The following is a 27,274-nucleotide window of genomic DNA, read 5'->3' as shown; positions in this document are numbered from 1 at the left end:
CCAGTCTGGCTATAGTGCATTTCAAAGCACATTGTGAACATTTTCTCATAAATCCATATAATGGTCCTATAAGGTACTCCAGAACTGTTGTTCTTACTTTGAAGGTAGGTGTCTGCGTGTGTTGGGACTTTAAAGGGGAGAAGAGATTTCCCTAAAGCCATCTCCCTGCACAGCTGAGGGGAGACTTGAGTTTACAGCAGTAGTACTAGACCAGCCATTTAAAAAAATAAATCAAAATATAGCTTCATCTTTGGTAAAGAGCCTGTTGTTTATTCATGGTACAGATGATAAGAAAGGGGACGCTTGGTTCTCTACACTATTCCTAATAAATCTTATGGCTATGTACAGTTTAAAAAGACTCTCTTGCTGTGTAATTCTTTCCAGGGAATATGGTTTAATATGGAGGCACTGACTTTTATTATAATGGGAATGAATATAGCTGGGTGTCAAGTCGAACTAGCACCTACTTTAACCCGGATTAAGTGCTGCACACCAGCACAGAATTCACTCTAGATGGGGACGTGGCCCTGTCGAGGGGCAACATTTCCAGATTTATGCACTGCAAAGTCCCACTCCATTCCCCTTTCCTCCCCAGCCCACCCCTGTGAAGCCCAAAACTTTGGTATGTTGCCAGCAAAGCCTTGGGTTGGGTCAAGTTCAATCACCCCAGAGCGGTTTACATTGGCGGCTGCAGCCCTTGCCAGAAACAGCATCTGTTACTTTGATACACAAGACAGCCATTGTTCTTAGCAAGGAAAGGTTACAGGAGCAGGGGATTGCTATACATGATATGTTACCTTTGCATTTTTAGGCCAAGATTTGAACAGTAGAGAAAACCTGGCCTAGCAGTGAGCAGAAGAGGAGCAGGAGCCAGGGCACTTGGACTCTCCTCAGCCCTCTCTGTCCTTCTCTTAAAAAAAAAAAAAAGAGAGAGAGAGAGAGAGAGACTTGGGACAAGAATGCAGCCAAGTCCAGACTTGTTAACTGTACTTTTCTGGGAAGTGGGCTATCAGTATCTAGGCTGATCTACCCCTCCCAACAGTTTTTGAATCTTATCCATGAAACTCTCTTTGTTCTGCTTAGCCTTATCTAAAGTGGATTTATTATACTTTAGTTTGTTCTGCAATGCCTCCCCAATGTTACCACATTATTGCTATAGCACAACAACAATAAACCAGAACAATTATGTGATATGCACTGACTGAAAATGAAGCAGTGTGATCGCCCCATGTGGAATAAAAGGGACACCTGGAGGGACTCAAAAGAAACAAGATTTGCAGCAGGTAGCAAAAGTGACAAAAGGGAAGACTCCCAAGGAAGTGAGCCTATGCTGGCAGCCTTAGCTCTGTTGTTCAAAAGAACTCACTGGTGCTTAACGTCCAAGTCCAATTTAAAGTGCCGACTCTGACCTTTAAAACCCTAAATGATTAGGGGTCAAGTTACTTGCATCCATATGAGCCTGCCCATCTTGCAGGTGCACCACTGGGTACCATCAGGCTTGAGGGAATGCAGGAAAGGGAAGGACCTTTTCAGCAGTGATCCCTCACCTATGGAACTCCTTCTCCCAGGAGTTATGTTTGGCTCCTTTCCAGTTTTATTTTAGGTAGGCCCTAAATATATATTTTTTTCAATCCACCTTTGGTTAGGTAGCCAGTAGGGTTTAAAACCTGGTTTTATTATTGCTATTGGAATGGTATCTGATGTTAGAGGCTGTCATGTTATCACATATTCTGTTTTTGCTTTGTGCTGCTCTGTTGGTTTTTAAATTTTTAAAAAGTTCTAATCTATAGGTGGTTTTAATTATTTTGTTACATTTTTTTACTGAAAGTGGGTTTGAAAGGACCTTGGTCCTGAAAAGGGGCCCCACAGTCACTCAAATGAAGAAGATATATAAAAACTTAAAACAATATCAGATATCTTTTGACAGCTTTGTTTTCAACAAAAATGTATGGACGCAATCCAAACATATGTAAATATTAAAATATCTCTTCCAGGGTTCTTGCCTTTGCTTGCAAAATGAGTCAAAGGGTGGGGGACTTCAGGGTCAGGACACTGAATGTGACAGCCAGCAAATGATTCCAGAGCAATACATATTCACCCAAATGTCATATCTTGACCATAGCACGCATACTTAATCTTGAAAAGCTGAACAGGCCTAGAAAGGGGCACTTCAGTTCCCTGCTCTATACGCAATCTCTCTGTGTATAGGTTCCTATATGAACTATCTAGTCATCCTGAGCCTTCCTACCAACCTTTTCAGCTGATCAGAAGTGGACAGAGGCCGGTGGATTCCAGTCAATTTCTCTCTCTCTCTCTCTCTCTCTCTCTCTCTCTCTCACACACACACACACACACACACACACCTATCCCCACAAGAATTGAGGAATTTTCACTGAATTCCTTTGTAAAGGCTTATAGCCAAGCCCCCAGCATTCATTTTTTCTTAAATACCTCAGTTGTCAACACAGCCAACTTAATATTTCCAAGTTTCATGACAGAGTAATATGACCATCATGACTAGAATTATGCAAACCATCAAGCTTCTTTCTTCTTCTGGACTGTTATGGTCTTCAGGCCTGCATAATTCAAAGGAGGTTTTTTTGTTTGTTTTTTTTGAGAGGCATGTTAATAGGTGTATAATTCTGCTTTGATTAATCAATAGGTGCATAATGGCCAGTTGCAACTAGAAATGAACAGGAAGGTTAAAAACCCAAAGCTATTTAGTTTTAACATTTTTTTACGGTCTTTCTGAAATAGGTCACCCAAGGCAATCTACAAATATGCCAAAACCAAATGACACCAAGACAGCCCACCAGCCAAGCAGCATGCAGGATCTCAGGGCTACTCATAAAGCTGTAACACAATGCACTGTGGGGACAATGAAGCCCAGAGCCTGTGCTTAGTTTCTGCTGGTGCTGGTGCTAGTGCAGTGCACCAACCTATTGCCTAAAAAGTGCAGCAGTGCTGAAGGGTTACATGCACTACATCACTCAGGGTAGGATGGAGGTGGATCTGCCAAGCACATCATCGTGTGCCTGCCTATAGAACATCTGGCTGCTAACAGCTGCTGCAAGACCAGCAGTTATTCATCGCAAGATTGCCGTTACACAATCTACTCCAACTCAAAAAGATCAGGTTGGAAAAAAGGTGCTTAATTGAGTGAGGGCTCAGTGAATGATATCTGGGGAAATAAAAATAAGACACCTTAGTGCTGTGTTTGATCATATCTGGATTTTCCAACTGCAAGCAGTAGGGTTGATTTTATGACTGCCATTATTAAGCATTTGCTACTATTTGTACTGCTTTGTTTTTACTGCAATTAATTATAAGTTTGCAGATTTAATTGTTGTTGCTGCATGCATTATTGGGCACCCGAGTATCCCTAGTGGTTGAAGGTGCAGGATATACATTATGCAAGCAAACAAATACAATTGTGTCAAGTGCTGGCTTATGAACTAGATGACTTTTGGGTCCTTTCCAGCCATACAGTTTAGTGGAGCATGGCAATGGCATGATAATAACTGGAACTGTGTTATGATAACATGCAACCATGGCACCACCTCTAGCCTGGCACACACTAGCATGCAGTGTTTGGGTGGCCACTTAAAAAGGCACTGCATTGTGGGTGGGGGCAGAGAGCTGTTCCATATGTCCTGTTTTTCATGTACCACTGCTCATCCTGAGAATCTGGCCATTATCTCCAGATTCTCCTAACTTTGGTTAGGAGCAGGAGGAGGGAACAGACTCCATTTAGCAGCTGCCAGTGGCACTGCAGAAAGAGTCAGATAAAGGCTATCCTGTTTCCACTGCAACATTATAGCTTCTCTCTTTCTCCAAGCTACCCAAGAGCCACTCAAAGGGAAGCACATTGAAAGGTTCAGAGAGCCCAAATCGCTGAAGAACTGCCAAGAGGTACGGTAATCCAAATTCCCATTGGTGCCAAGTCCTTAAAGCCAGAGGAGAAGCAGCTCCGTTCCTCTTGAATTCATTTATTCTTGTTTAATTTTAATTGTTTTTCTACAGCATTTTTAGCTGGCATAAAGCTTTACCATTCTTATCTGGAAATGGACAGTAATGGCCTCCTGGGAGTAAAGAAAAGCACTCTGGAATTACAAGAATCTGAGAACTTCTCCAGAAACAGTTGCATTTGTTAATATTTTACCCAAATTAAGCTCTCATTTCTGATACAGTCCAGTCGCTTGTAATGCAACTAATGACCAAGAAATGTTTGCAAATAAAACCAGCAGCTATTAGCTCTCCAGCAGAACAGGAAGCAGCAAGTGCTGTTTCGGGTCATATGAGATGCTGACGCATAAATAGGCAAGTTACAGGAAATCAGTGTTGTTTAGCAGGCAAAATACTGGGTTTCAGCTTTTAGAAGAATTCAGTTCCTATATCCATGTTCCTAATTTAATCGCTGCACCATCAAGTGATGACTAGCAAGTCTCAGTGAGTCAGCTCACATCCAAGACCGCAAATGGAACTTCCAAACTACCTCAAACTATCTCAAGACACTCATCTTTTGAAAACCATGGGATCCATTTATACATTCACCCACGTGCTGAGAAATATGAGTGGGGCACGCTCATGTATGAGCCAATCCTCGGTGGGACAAGTCATCGCCCTTCAGCTTCCCCCTTTGTTAAATGTGAGCTCAGGTAACGTTGCAAGCAAAGGTGAAGGGCAAGCAACATTAAAGGTTGTCACACACTTTGCACAAATCAAAACAAACCAAAAAGTGGCACAGCACAGAGAAAAAGCTGGGAAGGGCAACACTTGTGCCTAGCTTCAGTAAACAATGGCTTATAAAGTCGAAAACATACACATCAATGCTACACAAATATAATAGGACTTCTGAGCAATCCAGTTACTTAAAAAGTGAGGCAGGCTAGCCACCTTCGCCATCAGTGTCTTCAGATTGGTTGCTTCTGGAGAGTTATCAAAAGCTGGAGAAGACAACCTCTTTAAGTTTTTTGTGCCTGCTTCTGGGGCTTTCTCTTAAACTTCCAGCTGCTGGACTAAGATGGACTTCTCCTGAAAGCTCCCATCATCTTCCACCTCCTCCTCCTCTCCCAATTTCCGCCACCTTCTCTGCCCCTCTGGAGCAGCAGAACTGTCAGAGGCTCTATTTATCTCAGGAGGTAAAGGCTTCCTAGTGCTCATGCTCAGAAAAGAAGCACCAACAGAAGCTCACAAAGTAGCAAGTGGGGACCCCTGGTGGAGCCCACTTATGCTCTCCCAAATATTTCTAATTCAATGGATGTGCCACTGAAATTTTGGTTTGCAGAACAAGCCAGACTACATGTACGTGCACACATGCATGGTAAGAAGATACAATTTCAGCTATTACATGCCATTAGGTTAAAACATTGAAGTGCCTTCTTTGGGGCTTCCTGTTTAGATGCAAGAGGGGCTGTGGCTGCTCCCTTCCACACTGCAGCCAGGGTAGGACGTGCAAGCGCCATGCAATGGAGGGAGAGAAGCCTGAATCAGCCCAGATTTCCAAGCAAAGACTGGTGGCTTAATCAGCCCTCAGGCATTCTCTGCTGCTGCGCTTGTTTCCTGCCTGAGGGAACACAGGAAGCGGGCATTGTTGAAGTCTCAATAAGCATTTCCTCCTTGTCTGAGACATCGGAAAGAGAACTGTGCACCTGACCAGGTCCGATAAAAAGAACTTGGCTGAACATATGAACACAACTCGCTGCCCAGTGACTTCCACCTGATCTGTATCAGCTGTGTCAGACTGACAGCGTGAGCTGCTGGGGTCTGCAGTGGGCCATCCCATTCCTTCCGGCACATGTGCGCTCTTCTGAGTCACATGCAAGACGGGAAGGTAATGACCTCCCATTCCTGCAGTAACCTCCTGCTCAACTTTACTCATCCATGTTATTTGTGCAGAAGAATCCTTCCCCTCCCAGAGACCATCCTTCTACCAGCGACAAAACCCATTCTGGCTGAGAGTGCAGGAGTTTCTAAACTTACAGAGCAGTGCACTACACAAATATGAAACAATCAGAGCTACCTTCAGCTAAAACTGTAACTTGTGATGGTTTGAATGAATGCCTCCAAGTTTCTTTCTCTTTTCCACCTTAGACTCTGGTTATTTTTTTAAGAGTTACTAAACTGAAATGCACTGCTTCCTCTGCCCTCCACAGAGACCACCAAGGGGCAGTTCACACAACCATCCTGTGTTCAAAACATGGACAAGTTGCGGAAGTGATTCATCACAAAGTGGCAGCCATTATTTTGCACGCTATCGCTCAACTCAACTTTCAGAAAGTTTGGAGAGGGTGCAAAGTCAAAGGCTATGCGATGATGAACCACTCGCAAGCTGAATGCAACATGAATGTTGTGAGCCCTAAACTATATATAAACCAGTAAAATAAATAAACAAGTTAAAACTATAAAAAGCAGACTTTTCTGCTAAAGCCAAAGGGTTGCAGGGCCTCAGCCGTGAGTCAATTCTTATCCCACCTAACATTTTAAGTTATGTGTTATGTGCAGGAATGTAACAAAAAGTGGGAGGGCAAGCAGAGGCCTTCTAACAGAGGAGGGAACTGTTCCATCCTAAGCAGGTGGGCTATTTCCCTAAACATTTTCTCCCAAACCTTTATAATAATAAACCCCAGGTGCCCACCTCAGCTCTTTCCAAGCTTGCAGGAAAAGCTCTCCTTGTCTTATTGGGTGAAAGGAAGCTTTTTATTTTTCAAAATGGACCTGGGTTGGGGTTTTGACAGAGCCAGGGGTAGGGCTTTGGTGTTAAGGAGTTGTGCCTCCAATATGAAACATGGACTGCAGCTGTGAGCAGAGATACTTTGCATTTTGCGTCTTTTCACGCATGGAGCAAAAACAGGGAGGCTAAGAGAATACATTTAGCTGGAAAGCTCTCTTTGTGGGGCGCACATGGATCCTGATTTAGGCTAAAAATCAGTCAAGAGCAGATTTCAAAGGCACCAGAAGGGGGGGAGGGGGGAGAAGAATTGTGTGCTGTCAGTGTTCACTCAATTAGCATTTCAAACATGGCAGCAACATCCTAAGCAAATATAATTAAAGTGTGCTCTGGAAGGGATGTTTATTTTAAGGGGCTACTAAATATGATGGTATGTGTGTGTGTGTGTGTGTGTGTGTGTGTGTGTGTGTATTTGATGAAACACAGTAGGTCAATTCACATCCCAGCTCTTTCCTAGAAAGTGCTGCCAGATCTTTAACATTCATTGCTTCTATTTTAAATGTGTGTGATATGTTCCAACTTGTATAGCTAGCCGGGACTGTATGAGAGCCCAGATGAAGGCTAGGGGGTATCACATACTTGTTCTTGAAAGAGTGTTAAAAACAGAAGCAGCAAATGTTGAAAGAGCTGTAGTGAATTATTAAGAGTGGGAATTGGCCTATGACAGGGATGGGAAACCCCAGGTTCTAGAGGCAGATATGGCCCTCCAGGCCTTCTGTCTGGTCCTTTGAACTCTCCCCAAGCCACATCTCTAGCAGGTCTTGCTTCCTGCCCAAAATGTTCTGCCTGACTAGAATGTGTCCCTGAAATCTGATAATGCCTCTTGTATTCCTGGATGGAGGACAAAAAGGGGTATGTGAGAGAAAACAGCTTATTATACAGTGGTGCCCCGCAAGACGAATGCCTCGCAAGACGGAAAACTCGCTAGACGAAAGAGTTTTCCATTTTGGAGGTGCTTCGCAAAACGAATCTCCTATGGGCTTGCTTTGCAAGACGACAATGTCTTGCGAGTTCCTGCTGGTTTCCCCCCCCCCTTTTTCTAAGCCGCTAAGCCGCTTATCAGCTGATCCGATCAGCAGATAAGCCGCTAAAAGCCGCTAAAAGCCGCTAATAGCGCTAATAGCGCTAATAGCGCTAATCCGCTAATCCGCTAATCCGTCAATGGGCTTGCTTCGCAAGACGAAAAAATCACTAGATGAAGAGAATCACAGAACGGATTCTTTTTGTCTTGCGAGGCACCACTGTACAAAGGAAGGAGTGTATTGAGTGTTAGGGGAGGGATAGTACCTCTGGTGGGGGGACACTGTGTTCCTTCTGGGGTAGTTTGTCCACCTTTGGTCCCCACCCTGTGACTCCTAGAAGCTATCAGCATGTGACAGCAGCCACACCCCAGGAACTTCAACTGGCTGGCTAAACCAGGTGAAGAAGAAGAGTTTGGATTTGATATCCCGCTTTATCACTACCCGAAGGAGTCTCAAAGCGGCTAACATTCTCCTTTCCCTTCCTCCCCCACAACAAACACTCTGTGAGGTGAGTGGGGCTGAGAGACTTCAAAGAAGTGTGACTAGCCCAAGGTCACCCAGCAGCTGCATGTGGAGGAGCGGAGACACGAACCCGGTTCCCCAGATTATGAGTCTACCGCTCTTATCCACTTTTTTGCAATAGGTAACATGGCTCTGAAGGAAATACCCTACCAGCAAACTGTGACTTTGTATGGGGATATCTTCACCACTCTCTGTACTAAACTGCAAAACTCTCAAGGAACAGCCTGGAGTACAAACAGGCTACAAGTGCTTAAACCTGCAGCTACAGGAGTTGCCTGCAATAATTCTTTTTGGGGTCATGACTGCAGAATTCCAAAGCATGTTCTTCTATCTATTGGGCATGATAAAAGCTGAAGTCGCTGCCAGCAGATGAGGATCTAATACCAAATCATTATAAATGCAACACTGAAACATGAAAATCTATTACTTACAAAGGCAACCCATCACATTTTTAAGTGCTTACCCTATTTACCAAGCCCATACTCCATGTCATACCAGTTTAGCAATTCCTGGGGTTCACATGAACACACGGCACATGTGTGGGCTAGCAAAGGGGTTAGGGATCTTTTCAAAATATGTTAGCAGTCACACAGAACACCTAGATGAGTAAATGCTTTGTGAATAGCAGTACAGTGGTGCCCCGCAAGACGAATGCCTCGCAAGACGGAAAACTCGCTAGACGAAAGAGTTTTCCGTTTTGGAGGTGCTTCGCAAAATGAATTTCCTATGGGCTTGCTTTGCAAGACGACAATGTCTTGCGAGTTCCTGCTGGTTTTTTCCCTCCCCCCCCCTTTTTCTAAGCCGCTAAGCCGCTTATCAGCTGATCCGATCAGCAGATAAGCCGCTAAAAGCCGCTAAAAGCCGCTAATATAGCGCTAATCCATTAATCCGTCAATGGGCTTGCTTCGCGAGACGAAAAAACCGCTAGACGAAGAGAATCACAGAACGGATTCTTTTCGTCTTGCGAGGCACCACTGTATTATAGTTAAATATATAGGTATCAGGGAAGCACACATTTCTAAACTTTTTGCTAAAGATTGCACCCCCACCCTCTTCAAAAGTGTCCAAATCTGGTCTAGACATTACATCTACCACATGTTTAAGCCCACTGTGTGTTGTTTATGTTCATTTGTAATTCCTACCATGTGCAGCTAGCATGCTGGATCACTTCCACCTCAGAAACCCATTTCCCACATTCCGTGATTGCTTGGCATGGTAAAGTTTTCCTATGGGGTTCAGAAAGTTCATATGGGAACAACATCATGGGAGGGGTGTTTCCAGGACTAAGGTGAAACTGTAAAGCTCCCTTGTTATTTTTTTTTTTTTTTTAAATATTTTTATTGGGTTTTCACATTTTATATAAACACAAACAACACACCAAAACAAACATAAAAAACAACGAACAAGAATAGTTCCCGAAAATCTTATTTTCTAACCCTAGTCCTTGACTTCCCCCCACCCCCTCCCCTGCATCCCTATTCCCAAACTTATGTCAGCAAGTTGGCATTTCTTCCATCTTAATATTAGTCCTTTTATAAAAAACAAAAATAAATTTTCCCTAAGTTGGACCCCAATTCTCTTCCCTCGATTTCTCATTTTTTCTTACATAATTTTCTTAATACTAAACCCCCTGGTCTTGAGTGTTGTTTAAATTTGATACTTCCCTCCCTCCCCTCCCCGCTTTGCGTCCTTTCCCGAGACATGTCCAAATTAACAGTTTTTAGCCTGGATTCCGGATATCCGAGGCTCTCAATTCTCTTTTAGTCCCTCTCCGCCGGTTTTGTTGGTAGTCCTTTTTGTCTGTCATCGAGTCTCGAAAGATTTCCTTAACAATCAATCCAATCAGTCCATAGTCTCTTCCCATATTTAAAGGCAACTGCTGAGGAATTTCCACAAGGCCTAAGTCTTGCTGATAGTCAAAATCAAAGTCTATGTGGAGGCCCCAATTGTACTTCTTTATTTCGAGCTCCTGAATTCCATAAAGTCCCAGGGCCTCCACTTTCATCTTCTGTATCTTTCGTAGGCTTAGAGTGGATTTAATCCAATAGTCTCCTTGCTTGTGTTCTCCAGATGTCGGCTTCTGGTTAGTACTTTCCCAGATAACTTGTTCTCTTTCTTGTTTTGTCTTCTCCTCTTCTTTGTTTATTGTTTCAAATTCAGCTGTGGGTTCTTTCTCACTCAGGCCCTCATTACTTTCAGCAGAACTACTTGTTTCCAAATCCAAGGTCGTCAATTGTTTACTCATAGCTGTAGTCTGCTCCTGTAGGGTTCCCACCAGTGAGAACATTCTTTCGATTTCTCTCAGTATCTTTCCACCCACAGCCATTGTAATTCCACAGAATTCCCCCTAGAGGGAATCTGGTTACTGAGTAACCTTTTCTCCAACAATCCTCTGTCCTATTATTGTTTCTTTGTTTCTCAAAATTTTAGTTCAATTGTAACTCCTTTTAATCCGGAGAGGTCTTAAACAGCAATTTTTTTCACTATTAATAGTCCATTTGACAGCTTTTGACAGCTGTCAAATTCTGCTCCTCTATACAGGCTCCAAAGCAGGTCGCTCCCGGGCCCGGGAGGGAGGGTTGTTTACCACAAAACAAAGACTCTTCCAACACTCCACTCTCCTGCTCAAATTTACCTTTCTAAATCTTGGAAGTTACTGTCTTTTTAAAACTCACCCTTTACAGGGTAGGCACTCCAGCTTAGTTCTTATTTCGTTGCTCTGGATCGTCTGCAAGGGGGGGGGGTGGGGACTTCCTTTTAGCACACCCCCCGGTCGTCTCAAATTCAAAAGGTAAAAGTTTTAAAGTTCAGTTCCAAATTACTCACGGGTTCTTTTTTCAGTCCGAATTTCAAGGAAGGAAGTCAGCGCTCTCCAGTTATGGCTCGCGGCTTCGCTCAGCGGCGGTAGCGGTCGACTCTCAGTGCCACGCCGTCCCCTGTATCCCCTCCGTAGCCTTTAAAAAGGCTCATTGCGAATCAGGGGGGGCGCTTAAGGCACCCGCCGAGTCTTCAGTCCGCAGGCTTCCGCGCCTGCGGTTTTTAAGGGTCCCCGTGTCGCCGGCACGGCAAAGACCCATCCACCGCTGAGCCGATTCCCTCCGGAGCTCGGAGGGAATCCGCCATTTCCCGATCGCGCCAACCCGGAAGTCGCTCCCTTGTTATTTTTGCTACTGGATGCTACATGTTGTTTAAGTAATCTTGTTATATTTATAGTACTGAAATGTGGGAGCGTTGTATGTTATTGTATTTTTGTTTTACTATGTTATTATGAAATTGTCACTATGGTATTGTTTTGTTATGTTATTATGAAATTGTTACTGTTACTATTTTGCTGTTATTATGGAATTGTTTCTATAGTGTTCATTTGAAATGCAACTCTGTTTCTTTGTTGCAGGCTGCTATTTGCTGGGGGGTTTTTTGTGGCAAACAAATAAAATGAAAGAATGAATAAATGAATAAATGAATGAATGAACTGCTGAGTCTCATCATGTATCCGTCCAATCAATTGGTGTAAGTGCCAAAACACCTGAATGTCTGAAGATGATTCTGCACCCATTTTTCTATGGTTGTGCTTGTGCTATTCACAGACCTGAAAGCATATGGTCCCCTGGACTTTGCTTTTAGATTCCTAGCTGTGCCTTTCAGGTTAATTTGCCAATTACCAGAAGTGAATTATGCACCACATTCACACCATATCCAAACTTTCCTGGTAAGGAAATTGAATGGAATGCTATGAAAATCACCAACATACCCCTTCTGGCACCTTTCCTGACACAACTGAATGTGGGTAATTAACTGCACCAAGCAATGGTTCCATTTCATTCACACAAAGCTACCATGGAACGAAAAGGTAGTAGATGCTAAGTGTGACATCCTGTGGCCAACTGCAAAACTACAGTCACTGAGATGCCATTGAGAAGACCTAGGAAGCCTTGGAAACACCATGAAGCGTTATGGTAAAAAGCGTTATCTGCATCATTTCACCTCTGCTCCCGCCTCCTCACTGGCTTCAAAATTACCCACAGGGGCTACAAAATGACTACAGTGATACCTCGGGTTACATACGTTTCATGTTACATACGCTTCATGTTACAGACTCCGCTAACCCAGAAATAGTGCTTCAGGTTAAGAACTTTGCTTCAGGATGAGAACCGAAATCGTGCTCTGGCACCGCGGCAGCAGCAGGAGGCCCCATTAGCTAAAGTGGTGCTTCAGGTTAAGAACAGTTTCAAGTTAAGAACGGACCTCCGGAACAAATTAAGTACTTAACCCGAGATACCACTGTATTTGCTTCACAATCACCCCGTGTCAACTTACCGCAGTATTGCCATATGGATGCAGGACACTTCTAGTGTTTAGCCACATAGTGAATTTCAGGGTGCCTATGCTCTCCCATATATCTACGAGTGCCTGCTCTGTTACATGGTCAGATACTATAGACAGACAGAATGTGTAACGGACATGGTTACACGAACATGGTAGTAAGTTAGAAGCTCATCACTGATTGAGCAGTCATCTGTACACATCTACTGGAGCTCTAGAACCTCCACATGGTCCCTCCTCCCCACACTTGTAAAATGGGGACATCACTGTTCCTTGCTATAGCTTATATCTCTGTATCTCAGATTTATATCCCACCTTTTTCCCAGGAAACATGGACCTAGATCTAGATGTGCTTCATTTCAGCAAGCTGGCGGCCTCATGTGTGTTCACACTATTGAACACTGCTTCTTCATTTGGCTGAGGATGGTGAAGATTGTCCAGGGTGCTACATATTTTGGCCAGTACCATTATACAGTTTGTTCACCAAACTGAATCAGCTCTCCCCACCCAACGAACGAGCTATATTTCACATTCCAACCTTTCCATGCCCAGCCTCACTCACCTCGACAGGTGCTACCCTCCCGGGTAATAGCCTGACGACATATCCCGCATGGTTTCACTTTCTTGAAGCTCTTCACTTTGAAGGTGTGGGATGTGGATGCTTCAAGGTCCTCAGGCTGCAGGGAGGAAAGGAAAGAGCAACAGCGCTGTTAAAAGAAGTAAAAGAGTTCTCCATTTCGAAACCAGTGAATGGATTAAGAAATTACTAAGCAAAGTTTGTGGAGTCCCTGCTTTTATCACCAAGGAGAGCCCATCCACCTCATCTAATGCATGTTGTTACTCTTGCAGCACACTACCCAAGCAGTGACAAAACCTCTTCGGAGAAAGTGAAGCGGTTCTGCCAAGACACTATTGAAAGATCTACATTGGCTCCCAGTATGTTTCTGAGCACAATTCAAAGTGTTGGTGCTGACCTTTAAAGCCCTAAACGGCCTTGGTCCTGTATACCTGAAGGAGCATCTCCACCCCCATCGTTCAATCCGGACACTGAGGTCCAGCGCTGAGGGCCTTCTGGCAGTTCCCTCACTGTGATAAGGGAGGTTACAGGGAACCAGGCAGAGGGGCTTCTCGGTAGTGGTGTCCACCCTGTGGAATGCCCTCCCACTAGATGTCAAAGAAATAAACAACTATACGACATTTAGAAGACCTCTGAAGGCAGCCCTGTTTAGGGAAGTTTTTTAATGACTGATGTTTTAATGTATTTTTAACCTTCTGTTGGAAGCCGCCCAGAGTGGCTTGGGAAACCCAGCCAGATGGGCAGGGTAGAAATAATAAATTTATTGTTATTGTTATTACTATGCTACCTAAGCCCAGAAAGGGAGTGATGAAGACAATATGGAAGCTCCTTGATAATAAAAGGAATGCTCCGCATGTCCAGAGACAAACTCCTTTCTGCCGGCCAGGAAATCCACAGAAATTACAGTTCTAGAAACTGAATGACATGGGAGATCCAACAGCATGTCACACATCTCAATTTGCACCAAGAAACACACTGTCCACACATGAAGGAAGCAAAGGACCCCAAGTATGTAATGATAGTTTTTACCCTATGTGTGAGGCCCAATAAGCATTTTCATCCCCTAGCTACTGTATTGGCCCGAATATAAGCCACACTTTTTATTTCCAAATTCCGACCCGGAAAAGTTAAAGTGCGGCTTATATTCGCAACCTTCAAAAACTGGCTTTTTGATTGGCTGTGAGGTGGTGCACTGTTGCAGGGAGCCAATCAGCTGGTCTGTGATAGCGGCGGTGTTGGAATTGGCAGAGCTTGGCTGCAGCACTCGGGACCACGCGGGCTCCGGATGTGCCGCAGAAGCCTATCAGCTGTGAGGTGGTGTTCCCCCAAGCTGAGCAGTGGCTGCTGCCCACGCAAAGTTTTTCCTACACAGCAGCAGTGTCCTATGCACTGCAATCTCCAATCAGCTGTGAGGCAGTTCCTTTACAGCTGGGCAGCAGGCGTCTTCCAGTTACTGTATTCGGCAGCAGATGACCACGTGGGCTTCAGTGGTGAGAGTGTGCTTGTTTGGGACAGGTGCTTGGGGGGGGTTGGTTTAATGGTATTTTTTATTAAGTTTTCAACAAAAGTAACAACAGAAAAATAAAAAACAGACAGTAACAAATGCAATAACATCCATAAACAAAGAAAACTATACATAAAGCAGTATCAAATCTATAAAATGGGATTCTCCAAATCCCGTGACTCCCCCCCCCCCACCTTCCTCTGGTTCCTTAGTTTTCTTTTTCAACTGTATATCATTTCTACTCCAAATTATTTTTCTACCTCAAATGGGACGGGTGCTTGTTAATCCCCATTTGATTCCCACCCCCAACCCTCCCTGGGCAAGCCGTGTGTGTGTGTGTGTGTGTGTGTGTGTGTGTGTGTGTGTGTTTCCCCTTTGTGTGATTGCACTTCATTGGGTGAGTGCCTTTTGGAATTCTGCCCCCCCCCTCCAATTTTAAGGGAGCGGCTTATATCTGGGTGCAGCTTATATTCGAGCCAATACGGCAGTATGCATTTTGCACTCTTGAGCTCAATTTAAAAAACAAAAACAAATGACACTATGAATTTGTGTTTTATATCTGGGAGTGCAAAATGCGACATATGGAACAGCTCCAAGGTGCCAGCTGGTTTTGAAACATTATGCCATGTAATGTTTTGCTGCTCTTTGGTTTTATTGAAGGCTTTTAATTATCATGTCTTCTTATGGTTCGATGTATGCTGCTCTGGGTACTTCAGCTGAAAGGCTACTCATAAATACCATTCAAAAACAAATAAATGAGATAGTTTTTAAGGACTTCTTGGATCCAACATCAGCAAGCACCAGCCGATATATAATGCATATCCTTAAAGTGCAGCAAAATTGCTTCCCTGTGACTGGAGAGAAGTTGGGGGGTGGCAAACTAGATGGGGTGGGGTGGCTGATTCTTCACATGCCTCCCCCATTCACAAATAAAATGCAGGTGAGACAAATGCTAACATCAAAAGGGGCACACAAGTGTGGGTAGCTGATTGCTCCCACACACACACACACACACACACACACACACACACACACTGCTGCTCTCAGGCACTTTTCTCCCAGTCCAGCTTCAGCACTTGAAAAGGGGCACACTCAAAGCCACAAAGTGAGGAGAAGTATAGTAGGGGAAGGTTCGGCTCCCTTCACCATTACATGTCACATTTTATTGTGAAAAACCAGATCTGCCCCCATATGTGAATAAGGAAGGTACATAAAAATGAACACGGATCTCCCTCCTGCATCAACTTTGGGCTCCTCCAGACAAGCTGTTCATTGAGCATTCATCCTGATTTGTTTCCACTTTGTCCTGTCTTTCTTGAGCATTCATTCTTTTTTTGCTTGTGTGAAGGTTACACATCTCCCCATTTGTTGTTTATTCAACCCACACTTTCCAGTGCATTTGCCCATCACTTTCCAAACTGCAAAATGTCCATAAAAAAAAATGTGTGTTTGCTGCACCATTGCACAAACCTAAATTTCTCATATGTGCTCGAATTTCTGCTGCAAAATACTGATCCCCTGGAGGCAGCCTTTGGTTCTTGGACCACATCTGCACCACATGTTTAAAGCACTATTATACCACTTTAACAAATAATTCTGGGAAGTGTAGTTTGTTAAGGATATGGAGAGTTGTTAAGAGACACCTATTTCCTTCACTGGGATACCATCCCGAAAGTTCCTGGGAACAGGGATTGATTGGTAAACCATTCAGGTATCTGTACCTCTGTTAGGGGAACAGGGGTTTCCTACAACTCTCAGTACGCTCAACAAACTACAGTTCCCAAGATTCTTTGGGAAAAGCATTGACTGTTAAAGTAGTATTACACTGCTTTAAATGTATACTGCAGATGGGGCCTCAGACTAAGGATTATTATTTTAAAGGTTCATTTCTTCACTGCACCACTGGGTGACAGTCTCCGTTGCTAATCCACCAGCAAAGCAAGTTCTGGGTCAGATGTTGCCTCAAACATCCTAGGGACAGCCACTGAAGGAAGAACCTTGCTAGCTTTTCTTGCAGACACTTAGATTGCAGCAACATTCTACCTACTAGCAAGTGGGCTCTGGGTTACTCTAAAAGCATCTGTCAGACAGCGAGCCATTTTAGTGAGATGCCTGGATATAGTTAGAAGTGAAGCAATGCAGGGGGAAGGGGAAGAAGAGGGGGACATTCTCCTGTTAATTTCTCCAAGCTCAAATTAATTTGCCAACATTCACATTTATATTTTTCTAGCTTTTCTCACCATGATGCTACTTGAATTAAGGATTGGGGACAAACTGTACAAGTACAGTGGTACCTCGGGTTAAGTACTTAATTCGTTCCAGAGGACCGTTCTTAACCTGAAACTGTTCTTAACCTGAAGCACCACTTTAGCTAATGGGGAAGAAGAAGAAGAGTTTGGATTTGATATCCCGCTTTATCACTACCCGAAGGAGTCTCAAAGCGGCTAACATTCTCCTTTCCCTTCCTCCCCCACAACAAACACTCTGTGAGGTGAGTGGGGCTGAGAGACTTCAGAGAAGTGTGACTAGCCCAAGGTCACCCAGCAGCTGCAGGCGGAGGAGCGGAGACGCGAACCCGGTTCACCAGACTACAACTCTACCACTCATAACCACTACACCACACTGGCTCTCACCACACTGTATTTCATTGGGGGGGGGTTGGAGGGGTGAGTATGTGTGAGTCACATTTTTAAGAAGAAGAAAAAATGAAAGAGTAGATATTCAACATGCATATACAGTGGTACCTCGGGTTACATATGCTTCAGGTTACAGACTCCGCTAACCCAGAAATATTACCTTGGGTTAAGAACTTTGCTTCAGGATGAGAACAGAAATCAGGCTCCGGTGGTGCGGCAGCAGCAGCAGGAGACCCCATTAGCTAAAGTGGTGCTTCAGGTTAAGAACAGTTTCAGGTTAAGAACAGAACTACAGAACGAATTAAGGTCTTAACCCGAGGTACCACTGTAAATTTGAAATGTTCTGAATTTTTGAAAAAAATTGAAAAATTCATCTGCGCAAAATTTCAACATTAGTTACAATGGCACATGGTAAAGGTGGGAAATCCCACTATGTGTATTAAGAGGAAAAGGGCACACATACATCCCATCAGTTCTGTTCCTATTTGGATATCATCCCTTACTCCAGTGCAGCCTTCCGTGTGCACTGCAGACAAATCTAGATGCACAATCCCATCTGCAATACTACTGCATACATATCCCAGTTGTCCTACTGGTTAGGCACAACTTTTAATGTGACTAGCAGTGCCCACCTGCATCTAGGGGGCCCCTGTTATGTGTGACTAGTTGCCTGCAATGACTAGTGGACTGAGGCTCCTCTCAGCATCTCTTGATTCAGCCAAAGCATGAGACTTTGTTTTTATACTTGAGAGACAAAAGCAAACTATTTGTAGAGCTGGGTGGGCCCGAGTGTAAAGACCATGTTGGCTCAAAGAGACCAGCCCTTGCTTCCACAACAGAACACAAAGTCCCTTCTTTCCTCCTAACCACAGGTTTCCAAACGATGCTGTGGACAAACTACCACAAATGGAAAACAAATGTAAGTGTATGCTAAAGGAATTGTTATTAAAATTTACTTTTTGTGTCTTGTTAGAAAAGGCTTCAATACATGCATCTCGGATGCTGAAAGATCTGACTCACAGTCTCAGCCAGGCAGAACCCCCTTGGTAGTGTTGCCTAATGTGGACTTTCACAGGCACACCAAAATATAGTTTCACAGCATCTGTACCATGATCCTTTAGGAGCCAAGTGTTGCAAATGGCTATAGCTCAGTGGCAGAGCATCCTGCTTTGAACAGAAAGAGCCAAGATTCAATCTGCAGCATCTTTGGACAGGGCTGTGACAGGAACCCCCCCCCAAAAAAAAAAAAAATCCCAGAGACCTGTTGCCCATGGGTGTAGCCAAGGGGGGAATCCCCCCCCCAGATCATTGTAAAACAATAGAAATACTTAACTGACCAATCATGTCAGTTCTGCCCCACCTAACAAAAATCCTGGCTACGCCCATGCTGCTGCCTGTAGTGTAAGCAGTAAGGAGCTAGCTGAACCACAGTCCTGGCTCTGAATAATTTCAAGATGAAGGGGTATGTTGGTCTCACCACACCACAGCCACACCAAATCCCACCACTCACAAGTCATTTACTTCTTGTCTCCTTCATTCATTGAACTGCACTAATCCTCATCATCCCACACTTGCTTAGCTCCCTGAACTACTGGAACAGAAGGGAACCATTAACACTCTTCCTCTTTCAAGTACCCCCTCAAGCAATCCTTTCCCCAGTGTACCAACCCAGAGAACTCTGCACATCAAAAGTTCTTCTGATGCCGGTCTGCTTTGACTGTCGCACACCCAAGCTCATTCTCCATACAGGCCAAGTTACAAATTTTTGTAGGCTCCTACAAAATTGCATATTTATGGTAGCATCCTCCTGTGCCATGGTAATTTATGTCGGTGATTTCAGAGTTCTTAACTTGGACTTCTCCCACAATCGATAATTTTGAAGTGAATCACCACTTCACTCTGGAGGCACTTCTTTGGAAGCGCAGAAGAAATACATCCTTTTAAACTGCTTTTTGATCATCCTGAGTATGTGAACACAAAGGGAGGAAGCTTAAATTGCATTAAATATGTTCATTTCATCTAGTGCTTTGATTATGCTAAGTGATAAAGTCAAACTACACACCAATTTTCTCCGCATCGTTCAAGCTTCAATAAAACCTCAAGGGGTGGGGGAGGTTGCGCACCCAACACTTTCCACTATTAGTGCTAAATCCTAGTCCGAATCTCCCTGCTAAAAGAAAGTTACTTGATCATGAGTTCCCTCTACTCAGATGACCTCCGTTCCTTCCTTCCCCAACCAACTCTCACTCTCAGCCTCAAGGGAGAGTTGAGTGGGGGAGGGATGGCTGTTTATTTAATTTGCACATGAAGAATGAAGTATTGTCAGGCTGATAAACTCTATGTCTGGATACCAGACTGCAGATACATTCCCCCTTTCAGAAGTGTCTCTCTCTCTCCCTCCCTCTCTCTCACACACAACACTGCTACTTCCACCAGATGCTGCCACTACTCTGTATTACTATTACCACTTCTGCTGATGCTATTTTAATGTTTAATGTGTTGTTGTTTTAAGAAAAACTATTCAGAAACACCCAGCACTGAACAAAGAGCTACAGCATGGGACTTGCATAGGGTTAGAAGGCTAAAACTTGGAGACTGGAGTCATAGATTTAAAACCAACAAGGAAGCAGCAGAGGAAGCAGCCACAGCTTTTGCTGAAATGCTCCAGGCCTTTTCATCTGCCCCCTCACCTCATCCTACTGAAGCATTGCAAGACTCCTGGTATGTTGCACAGCAAGCAGGGGAAGGGTAGAGAGAATGGACAAAAGGACCAGGTAGGCACCAGTGGGACCACTGAAGGCTGGTCTATTAGGACAAATCAAGTACTGCCCCACTAATCTCAGTCTGTCCAAGCAAGCTCCCACTTGCCTACCTTCTTACATATGACCAGTCCAGGAAGTGGCACAATCAGCTTCCTCCTCCTCAGTCTCTTGTAGAACTCATCAGATGATGGAGACTAAACTAGAATTCGTCATCTCTGTTTGTCCTTATCTCTGGCTCCACCTACTGTTGGTCCTCCTGCCTACCTCTCCACCAAACCCAATGGGATTCCTAATGGGCACAAGCTCTAATATATAGAGTGATCTCATTAAGCACTGGGTGGAAGGAACATTGAATGAGAAAGGGCACAGGTAATGAGCCATAAGCAGGCATCACAGTGCATTTTTTTCTGCCAGAGAGTGGCTGGGAGGTCATGTGGTGTTTCTTGGCAATCAGAAAGTACAACCAGGTGACTGAGCTGTCCCTCATAAGGAAAGATGGAGACATTTCATATGAAATGTAACTTTTTACTTAATTCAGATACCTGTAGAAGATGTTTTCTGGAGTCTGCCTTAATATTGCTTTCCTTGAGTTACGTAGTAACTGAAAGAGAGTGCCTACTTGCATTAGTTATGGGGAAGGTTCTGGGGACTTAATTCAGATTATGCCCTTGCATTATCTGGAAGCTCACTGTGCACATCTGATATTAAGGGGAATTTTTCCATGAAGCAACTACTGGGGTGAGGGCATTTGGCTGGAACCACTAGGACTTCCCCTGATAAAAGACTTAGCTTGAACTACTGTATCCTTCTCTGATTCCTTGCAATAACCCCAGGCTCATTAATCAGAACCAAACCAAAATAAGCACCTAACTCCAGGCCATGTGCAAAGTGTCAGCTGCACTGAGCTTCTCAGAAGAAGGGACCATCATGTCATGTTTTCTCACATCCCACTAGAAGCAGCTACTGTGGAAGACCATGCTCAACATAACAATGTTTCATCAAAGGCATATATGAAGTCACACATTATGAGGAAATAGGAGAGAACATGACTTTCAGCAGCCATCTCATGGCTGCTGTCATACGTAGCTTGGCCCAGAACTAAAAGTGATAGGCATCTTGTTTTCAAGGATGCCTTATTTTAGAAGGGCTGCTTCTCCAGAGCCTGTGGGAGGGTAGGAATAGCAGTGGTGATTCCCAGAGGCAGCCCTTCCAGATTGCCTAGTCTAGCCATCAGCAGCAGGACAATGAAGCAATTCCATTTGCTAAATTTGGCCAGAGAGCAGCCAGTCAGCAGGCAGAAATAGTGCAGCCTTTCTTTCCTCTGTTCAGAACTAATCACAAGTGGCCATAAGCAACGTCTCTCCCATTGAGAGATGGGCAGGTCAGCCTATCACCAGCCTGTGTCAGTTTTGCATGCTTTCAATCATAGCTCACTCCTGTTTTCCATCTCTTTTGAAAAACACGGCAAAAAAACTTCATCTAAATTGCACCCATTTCCAGCTAAAGTATGCATTTTTGTATGCATTTTTCTTCAAGGCACACATTTGTATATGCATTGTCTTGTGCTTTTTGGGTTTTTTAGCTGAGAACTGCACTGCAAAATCCGAAGACCAAGTGCAGATACCTCAACTTAGCCCTGAAATGGTGAAGATTAGACCAATTTGCTTAAAAATGTGGACCAAACAGAACTCTCCGGCATTCCTATACTTCAAGAATCCAAAACCTCTCAATATACCCAACGACAGTTCCTCATCCAAAGTCACTGCAACTCCATGTAGAAGTTGTGGGGAGGAGACTTAATTTCTGCTCTTACAACTTCTTCTTTTTTAAAAAATAATGATAATGATAAAAGATTAGATCTGGAAGCACTGCTGGGAATGACAAAAGAAAACAAGGAAGGTAAGAGGAGACCTGGGCTCCCTTCCTTCCTTCCTTTCCACCAAACATTTAGAATAAGATTATGTTGCTGCATTATCAGTCAGCAGACAGTCGAACTGACTGGAGTCTGACCCCATACATGAAGGATGAAGGAGGCACCGTTTATGTGTTGTTTTCTTATGCCACAAACCTGGATGTTTTATGATACAGGTCCCACGAGAGTCCAGCCTACATGCTTCCCACACCCCAGCCCCCTAAATGGCTTTGGGGCCTTTTATATTTGATGGTCCCCATGGAGAAATTAGGGCACTGTTGCTGAGTTAAAGACAATCAGGCCAGTCTGCTCCCCCTCCCCTGCCCGCCTCATCGCTCCACACCTCATGCCTTAACGATACCCAGCTGTTTGCACAAGCTGGGCTGGCAAGGAAGTTCCCAGACCTTGACCCTCAACCTCCTCAGTTCATGTTGGCTCCAAAGGGGCTGTGGCAGAAAAGAGCCCCCTCTCTTTCCCCAATTCCCTCCCCTCCCCCTGCCAGGGGAAGGGGGGAGGCAGCAACTCATGAGCCAGGTCACATGAGCCTCATGGGGTTGCAAGGGGGCAGCCGGTGGCGAATGAAGGATTCAGAGATACATAGGGGAGGGGAGATTAAACTTGGACTTTTTCCCAAATATGAAGTTGTCAGTGTAAAACTAAATCTCCCCTCTTCCATGGTGACTCAAGACCTAATTAGATTAGCATCTTTGTTGAGCGGCACTCAGGCACTCAATGAGGCCACTGCATGGCTCTTGAGAGGAAACAGCGCAGCTGCTTCAGACAAGGGGATGTTTTGCTTGGGGATGCAAACATTATTTAGGGTGTCACGAACACTTCATCATCTGCATTCCCCCCCTGCCCCAACCCCCACTTTTAGAAAATAAAATAACCCCCCCCCCAAGAAAACCATCTACTGTTGTTTCTTAATGTGTCTCAGAACTACAGATACGGTCACAAACATGTGAATTGAAATTGTGCGCGCGTGCAAAAATGTATAAATAAATATAGACACATAAAGAGAGAAAGGCCTGTATTGAGTCGTCAAGCGAGTTAAGCAGAGGTTTTCAGGCGTCGTCATCGTGAGCCCCCCTAAGTCAAGAAAAGAATCCTCAGCAAATGGAAACAAGGCCTTAGCGGACCACTCGCCTGACAGTGTTCTCCCTCAGAACAGAAATGGCTGAAAACCCCACACAGACACACACCCCACACAGACTCACACAGACACAGCACTGCTAAGACAGAAGCCATGGGAAAGAAAAAGACAGAGGAAAAAGATGCTCTGTACTCTATCCCAACACTAAATTTCACACACACACACAGCCTTCTGGGTGGGATGGGAGTAAGAGGTACATCTGGAACTTTGCCTTTTGGCCACATAATGACAAATGCTGGGTGTGATGAAGGGATCCCTCAACTCCCAAACAGTCTCAGTCCCTACATCCATAAGGACTATGGAAGCTGCTCTCAGTCAGATGATGGGAGAGGGTAGATATTCTAAAATGGATGCTGTCTACCTGAGAAACCTGGGCAATTCTTCCACCTTGACTTTGAAAGGGACCAAAAGGCAATCTAATTCAATATCATGCAAGAAAGATAGAGCTGTGCAGTAATGACCTGATCCAGCACTTTACCTGAGTGCCCTAATTCCCAAGAAGGATGGTGACTTAAGTGAATTCATTCTATATAATAATATACTGTAATGGAAGATGGCCAGGGTAATGTTCAGACAAAATTATTTAAACTACTGAGGTATAGCATGAGCCTTAAAAAGGATGAGAGCTTTTCAGTTTAAGAGAAGCTTAGAGTGGGAAAAGGAGCCAGTTGCACTCTAGATGTGCTACATGACAAATAAATGTGCAAAGGTGGATATCATTAAGCCCCATCATTGTATTTGCCTTTTATGCTGCTGTTTCTCTGCCAACAAAATGGGTTAAAGGACCATGTTCCAGTTCCTCCACTACTGGATAAAGCACTGTTAGCTAAATGAAAATCTTTATGGGTACTGTGAGCCTAGATAAAGACTCATCCTATAACTGGAGAGTTTAGTGCTGCAGATAGGATACCTAGTGTGGTGGGATCCTCCTGGCAAAGACACACACAGAAAAAGATTCAGATAAGGGTTGGACCACTTACCAGAACACATCTCTGAACCCTTCCCAAGAAGAACAAGACCAATCCCCTTTTCTTCTTCCCTCAGTGGGGCAGAGAAGTGCCCACAGGGCCTCTCTCCAGCTTGCCGATGCTCTGCTATTTTATTCCAGGTCAGCCACTCCCAAGATCTGCCCAAAACCATGGACTTTGCACTGCTTTAGTATAAACAACAGGATTGCAATCAGACAGCTTAGAGGCCCAACAAGACTAGGAACCTAGCAGTTATCCTGAGATTACCCAGAGACATGCTATTTTCCCCTGACAAGAAAAGGGTGGAGACCCACCATGCTGTTTGCAGTATCCAAGCTCTCCCCTCAGAATCCCACAGCTTCCTTTTAGGAACCAGGGGCCATTCAAAGGGGATACTGAGAATAGGTTTAGCTGGAGCACACAGGCCAAAGGCTTTAGACACAAGGAAAGGACTGGAACTGAGATTTAGGGCTGACTCTTCACTGGAAACCTAAACTACAGGAAAGATTCCAACACAAATATTTGAGAAACCAAAGCTGGGCTGGGGGGTTGAGGGGGAGAGTATATATTGGCTACACATCCACACTGCGTCCAGCTGCGGACGAAGTTCCTGGCAACCACATTTACGGATTCAATCACCGCTTGGTGATTTAACCCTGTTTTATAGCTAGACAGAGAGTTCAAAGCCAGAGGGAGTTAACAGAATGAGAAGTCACAGGAAAAAAATACGAACCCAAATGAAATCCTGATTGTGAACACACACACACACACACACACGCTACAATGCAATGTAAGATTAAGGCCCTTCCCAAACAACACCCCTGTCCCCTTTAATTGCTTATTATTTTGGGCATTAAAACAGCAAATCATCCAATATTAGTGAGACTATATCCCAGTCTGGAAGTTGTGTGGATAGCTGGATAATACTTGGAAAGGGATTTCACTGGGGGAAGGAAATGCACCTCAGTGCTGAAGAGCCAGAGTGGAATTAATATAAAGGGGTGAAGGGACAGAAGAAAGGAATACAAGGTCATTCATTTATAACAGTTTTAAATGGTATGGAAGGCAGAAGAGGTACCTATGCTGCTGCCACAATTATGACATCACACTCCGCACATCCACAATTTGGACAGCCACAATTTCCCTTATAGGTGGAACTCCCAGGGAGCAAGCAGTAACTGGTTTGCTACTGAGAATGCAATTCCTTGTGCAAAATGTGATTCCTGGGAATGGATGCACTAACTGGGAAGACTGCCATCTGCGTCCTGTGCCAGGAATGGAGAAATGCCTCTACATTCCCTGTGCAAAACCAACACTGTCTTGAATACCTCTGAAAAGATATTCCACCCTGGATAGCAACATTGGGAAGGTAGCCCTTAGAAAAGGCCCTCTCGTCTCCCAGATATGCCCATTTCCCCCAGGGCATTTTGTTCCCATACAGAGCAGAGAAGGACGCACACAGTACACAGCTGCACAAATCTTGGGAGGACAGTCAAATGTGAGTTGCTTTCTAATCAGAATCTCGGGCAAAAAGAGGAGGGGACCCCAGTGTATGTGTGCCCTTGTCCTCCTCAGAGCCCTTTGCTTCCAAGTCAAGGCAAAACAATCCCTGAGACCCCAAAGCAAGTCTGCATTCCCGCACTCCACCCTCACCCCACCTCACGGCAATTATAGGCAATGGGGGTGGGTGGAGGGAGGAGGGATTAGCCTGTTTTGTTTCCAGACCGTTTCCTCTATTCCTCCAGAGTTGGCCCCAGACATCACATTACATCAGAGCAAATAAAGATAGAGACTGCTCCTTTCAGGCTAAGTTGGAGGGGGGCGGGGGGGGGGGGTGAGTCGAGAGAAACCAGATTGAGCGCTTACATGCAAGATCCCCTCCACCACCACTCCCCACATTTGTAACCTCAGAATGGGGGGGGATGGGGTACAAATGAACTCAATCAGGAAAGTTTAATAGGATACAGGAAGAAGAACATATGATGTTGCCTTATATTAGCTGAGACCACTGGTGCTTCCAGTTCAGCTTTGTCTAGACCAGGCATCCCCAAATTCGGCCCTCCAGCTGTTTGGGACTACAACTCCCATCATCCCTAGCTACCAGGACCAGTGGTCAGGGATGATGGGAATTGTAGTCCCGAAACAGCTGGAGGGCCGAGTTTAGGTAATGCCTGGTCTAGACTGACTGCCAGTGGCTCTCCAGGGTTTCAGACAAGGAACATTCCCAGCCCTACTGTGAGATGCTGGGGATTTAACCCAGGACCTTTTGGGTGCAAAGCGGATTCTCTAACCACTGGGATTTGGCTCTTCCCATAGGTGGGAGAAAGGTGCTGTTAGCACCCCTGGCATTTCACTGTTTTGTCACAAGGCTCTTCACCCAACTGCAGACAGCAATCAAGCAATCAGAGGGGGAGCCCTCTTGCAAGGCCACCAACACGGTACATCGCAGAGGTTGCGTGCAGTACAGGCAAGGACCTTTTCCCCAAAACTGCCAAGAGGGAAAGAGCAAACATAGTGAATTGAATGCCATCAACTAGAGAAGCAGCTGAAGGCAGGAGGGGCAAGAGGCCTTCTCCAGTGACCTGTATGATTCAATCAGGAAAAGATCCTAGGGGAGAACATATTCTGAATTGCCTGTCTTCTCTCTTTCTATCCACAGAAACGTTAAAAGGAAGGAGAAATCAAATTTAAATATTTGCATACAAGCTAGCACTTGAAGATTTTTCTTCAAAACTTCCCATCCCAGCTTATTTATATAGTCTAGCCAATCAATAAGAACACAGAAGAGGACTTGCTGCTTTGCTGTGTAAGTTTGATAACATGACTGCAGTCCAAACCAGAGGTTCAGACCAAATATGCACAGTCAATTTGATCCCCCAAAATGGTTCAATTTGAATACATTTGCAGCAGCTGATCATGAAAATGCATCCCTATGTGCTACTATGCTTTTAAAATTATTATTAGAAAGAAAGAAAGAAAGAAACTTGGTAGGGGAGCAGCTATCGGTGGCATTTTAACATCTAGCTAAAAACTGTTTCCATCTCAGCCAGTTGTTGTAAGAACTGAAACTTTGAGAACTGGTATCTGAGCTTGCCTTTGTCCTCCTTTCCCCAACCCTGTACTCCTTGCCTGTCGTAGCTTTTAGATTGTAAGCCTGTGAGAAAG

General features: G+C 44.5%; 1 protein-coding gene across 14 annotated transcripts in view; it reads right to left on the bottom strand.

Annotated features, from left to right (window-relative positions):
* The window catches only part of TNS1 (tensin 1), a 325,194-nt gene that overhangs the window by 208,056 nt on the left and 89,864 nt on the right, over window positions 1–27,274 (bottom strand). For all 14 annotated transcript variants that reach the window (XM_081196831.1, XM_081196846.1, XM_081196849.1 and 11 more), the window contains exon 2: window positions 13,160–13,274. In XM_081196831.1, the coding sequence (XP_081052957.1) occupies window positions 13,160–13,274 (115 nt within the window). The remainder of the gene's footprint in view (window positions 1–13,159; window positions 13,275–27,274) is intronic.

The sequence above is a fragment of the Podarcis bocagei genome, assembly GCF_964188305.1.
Source record: "Podarcis bocagei genome assembly, chromosome: 1".
NCBI lineage: Eukaryota > Metazoa > Chordata > Lepidosauria > Squamata > Lacertidae > Podarcis > Podarcis bocagei.
Note: the sequence above shows the minus strand (reverse complement) of the source record. Positions and strands in the feature narration are given on the sequence as shown.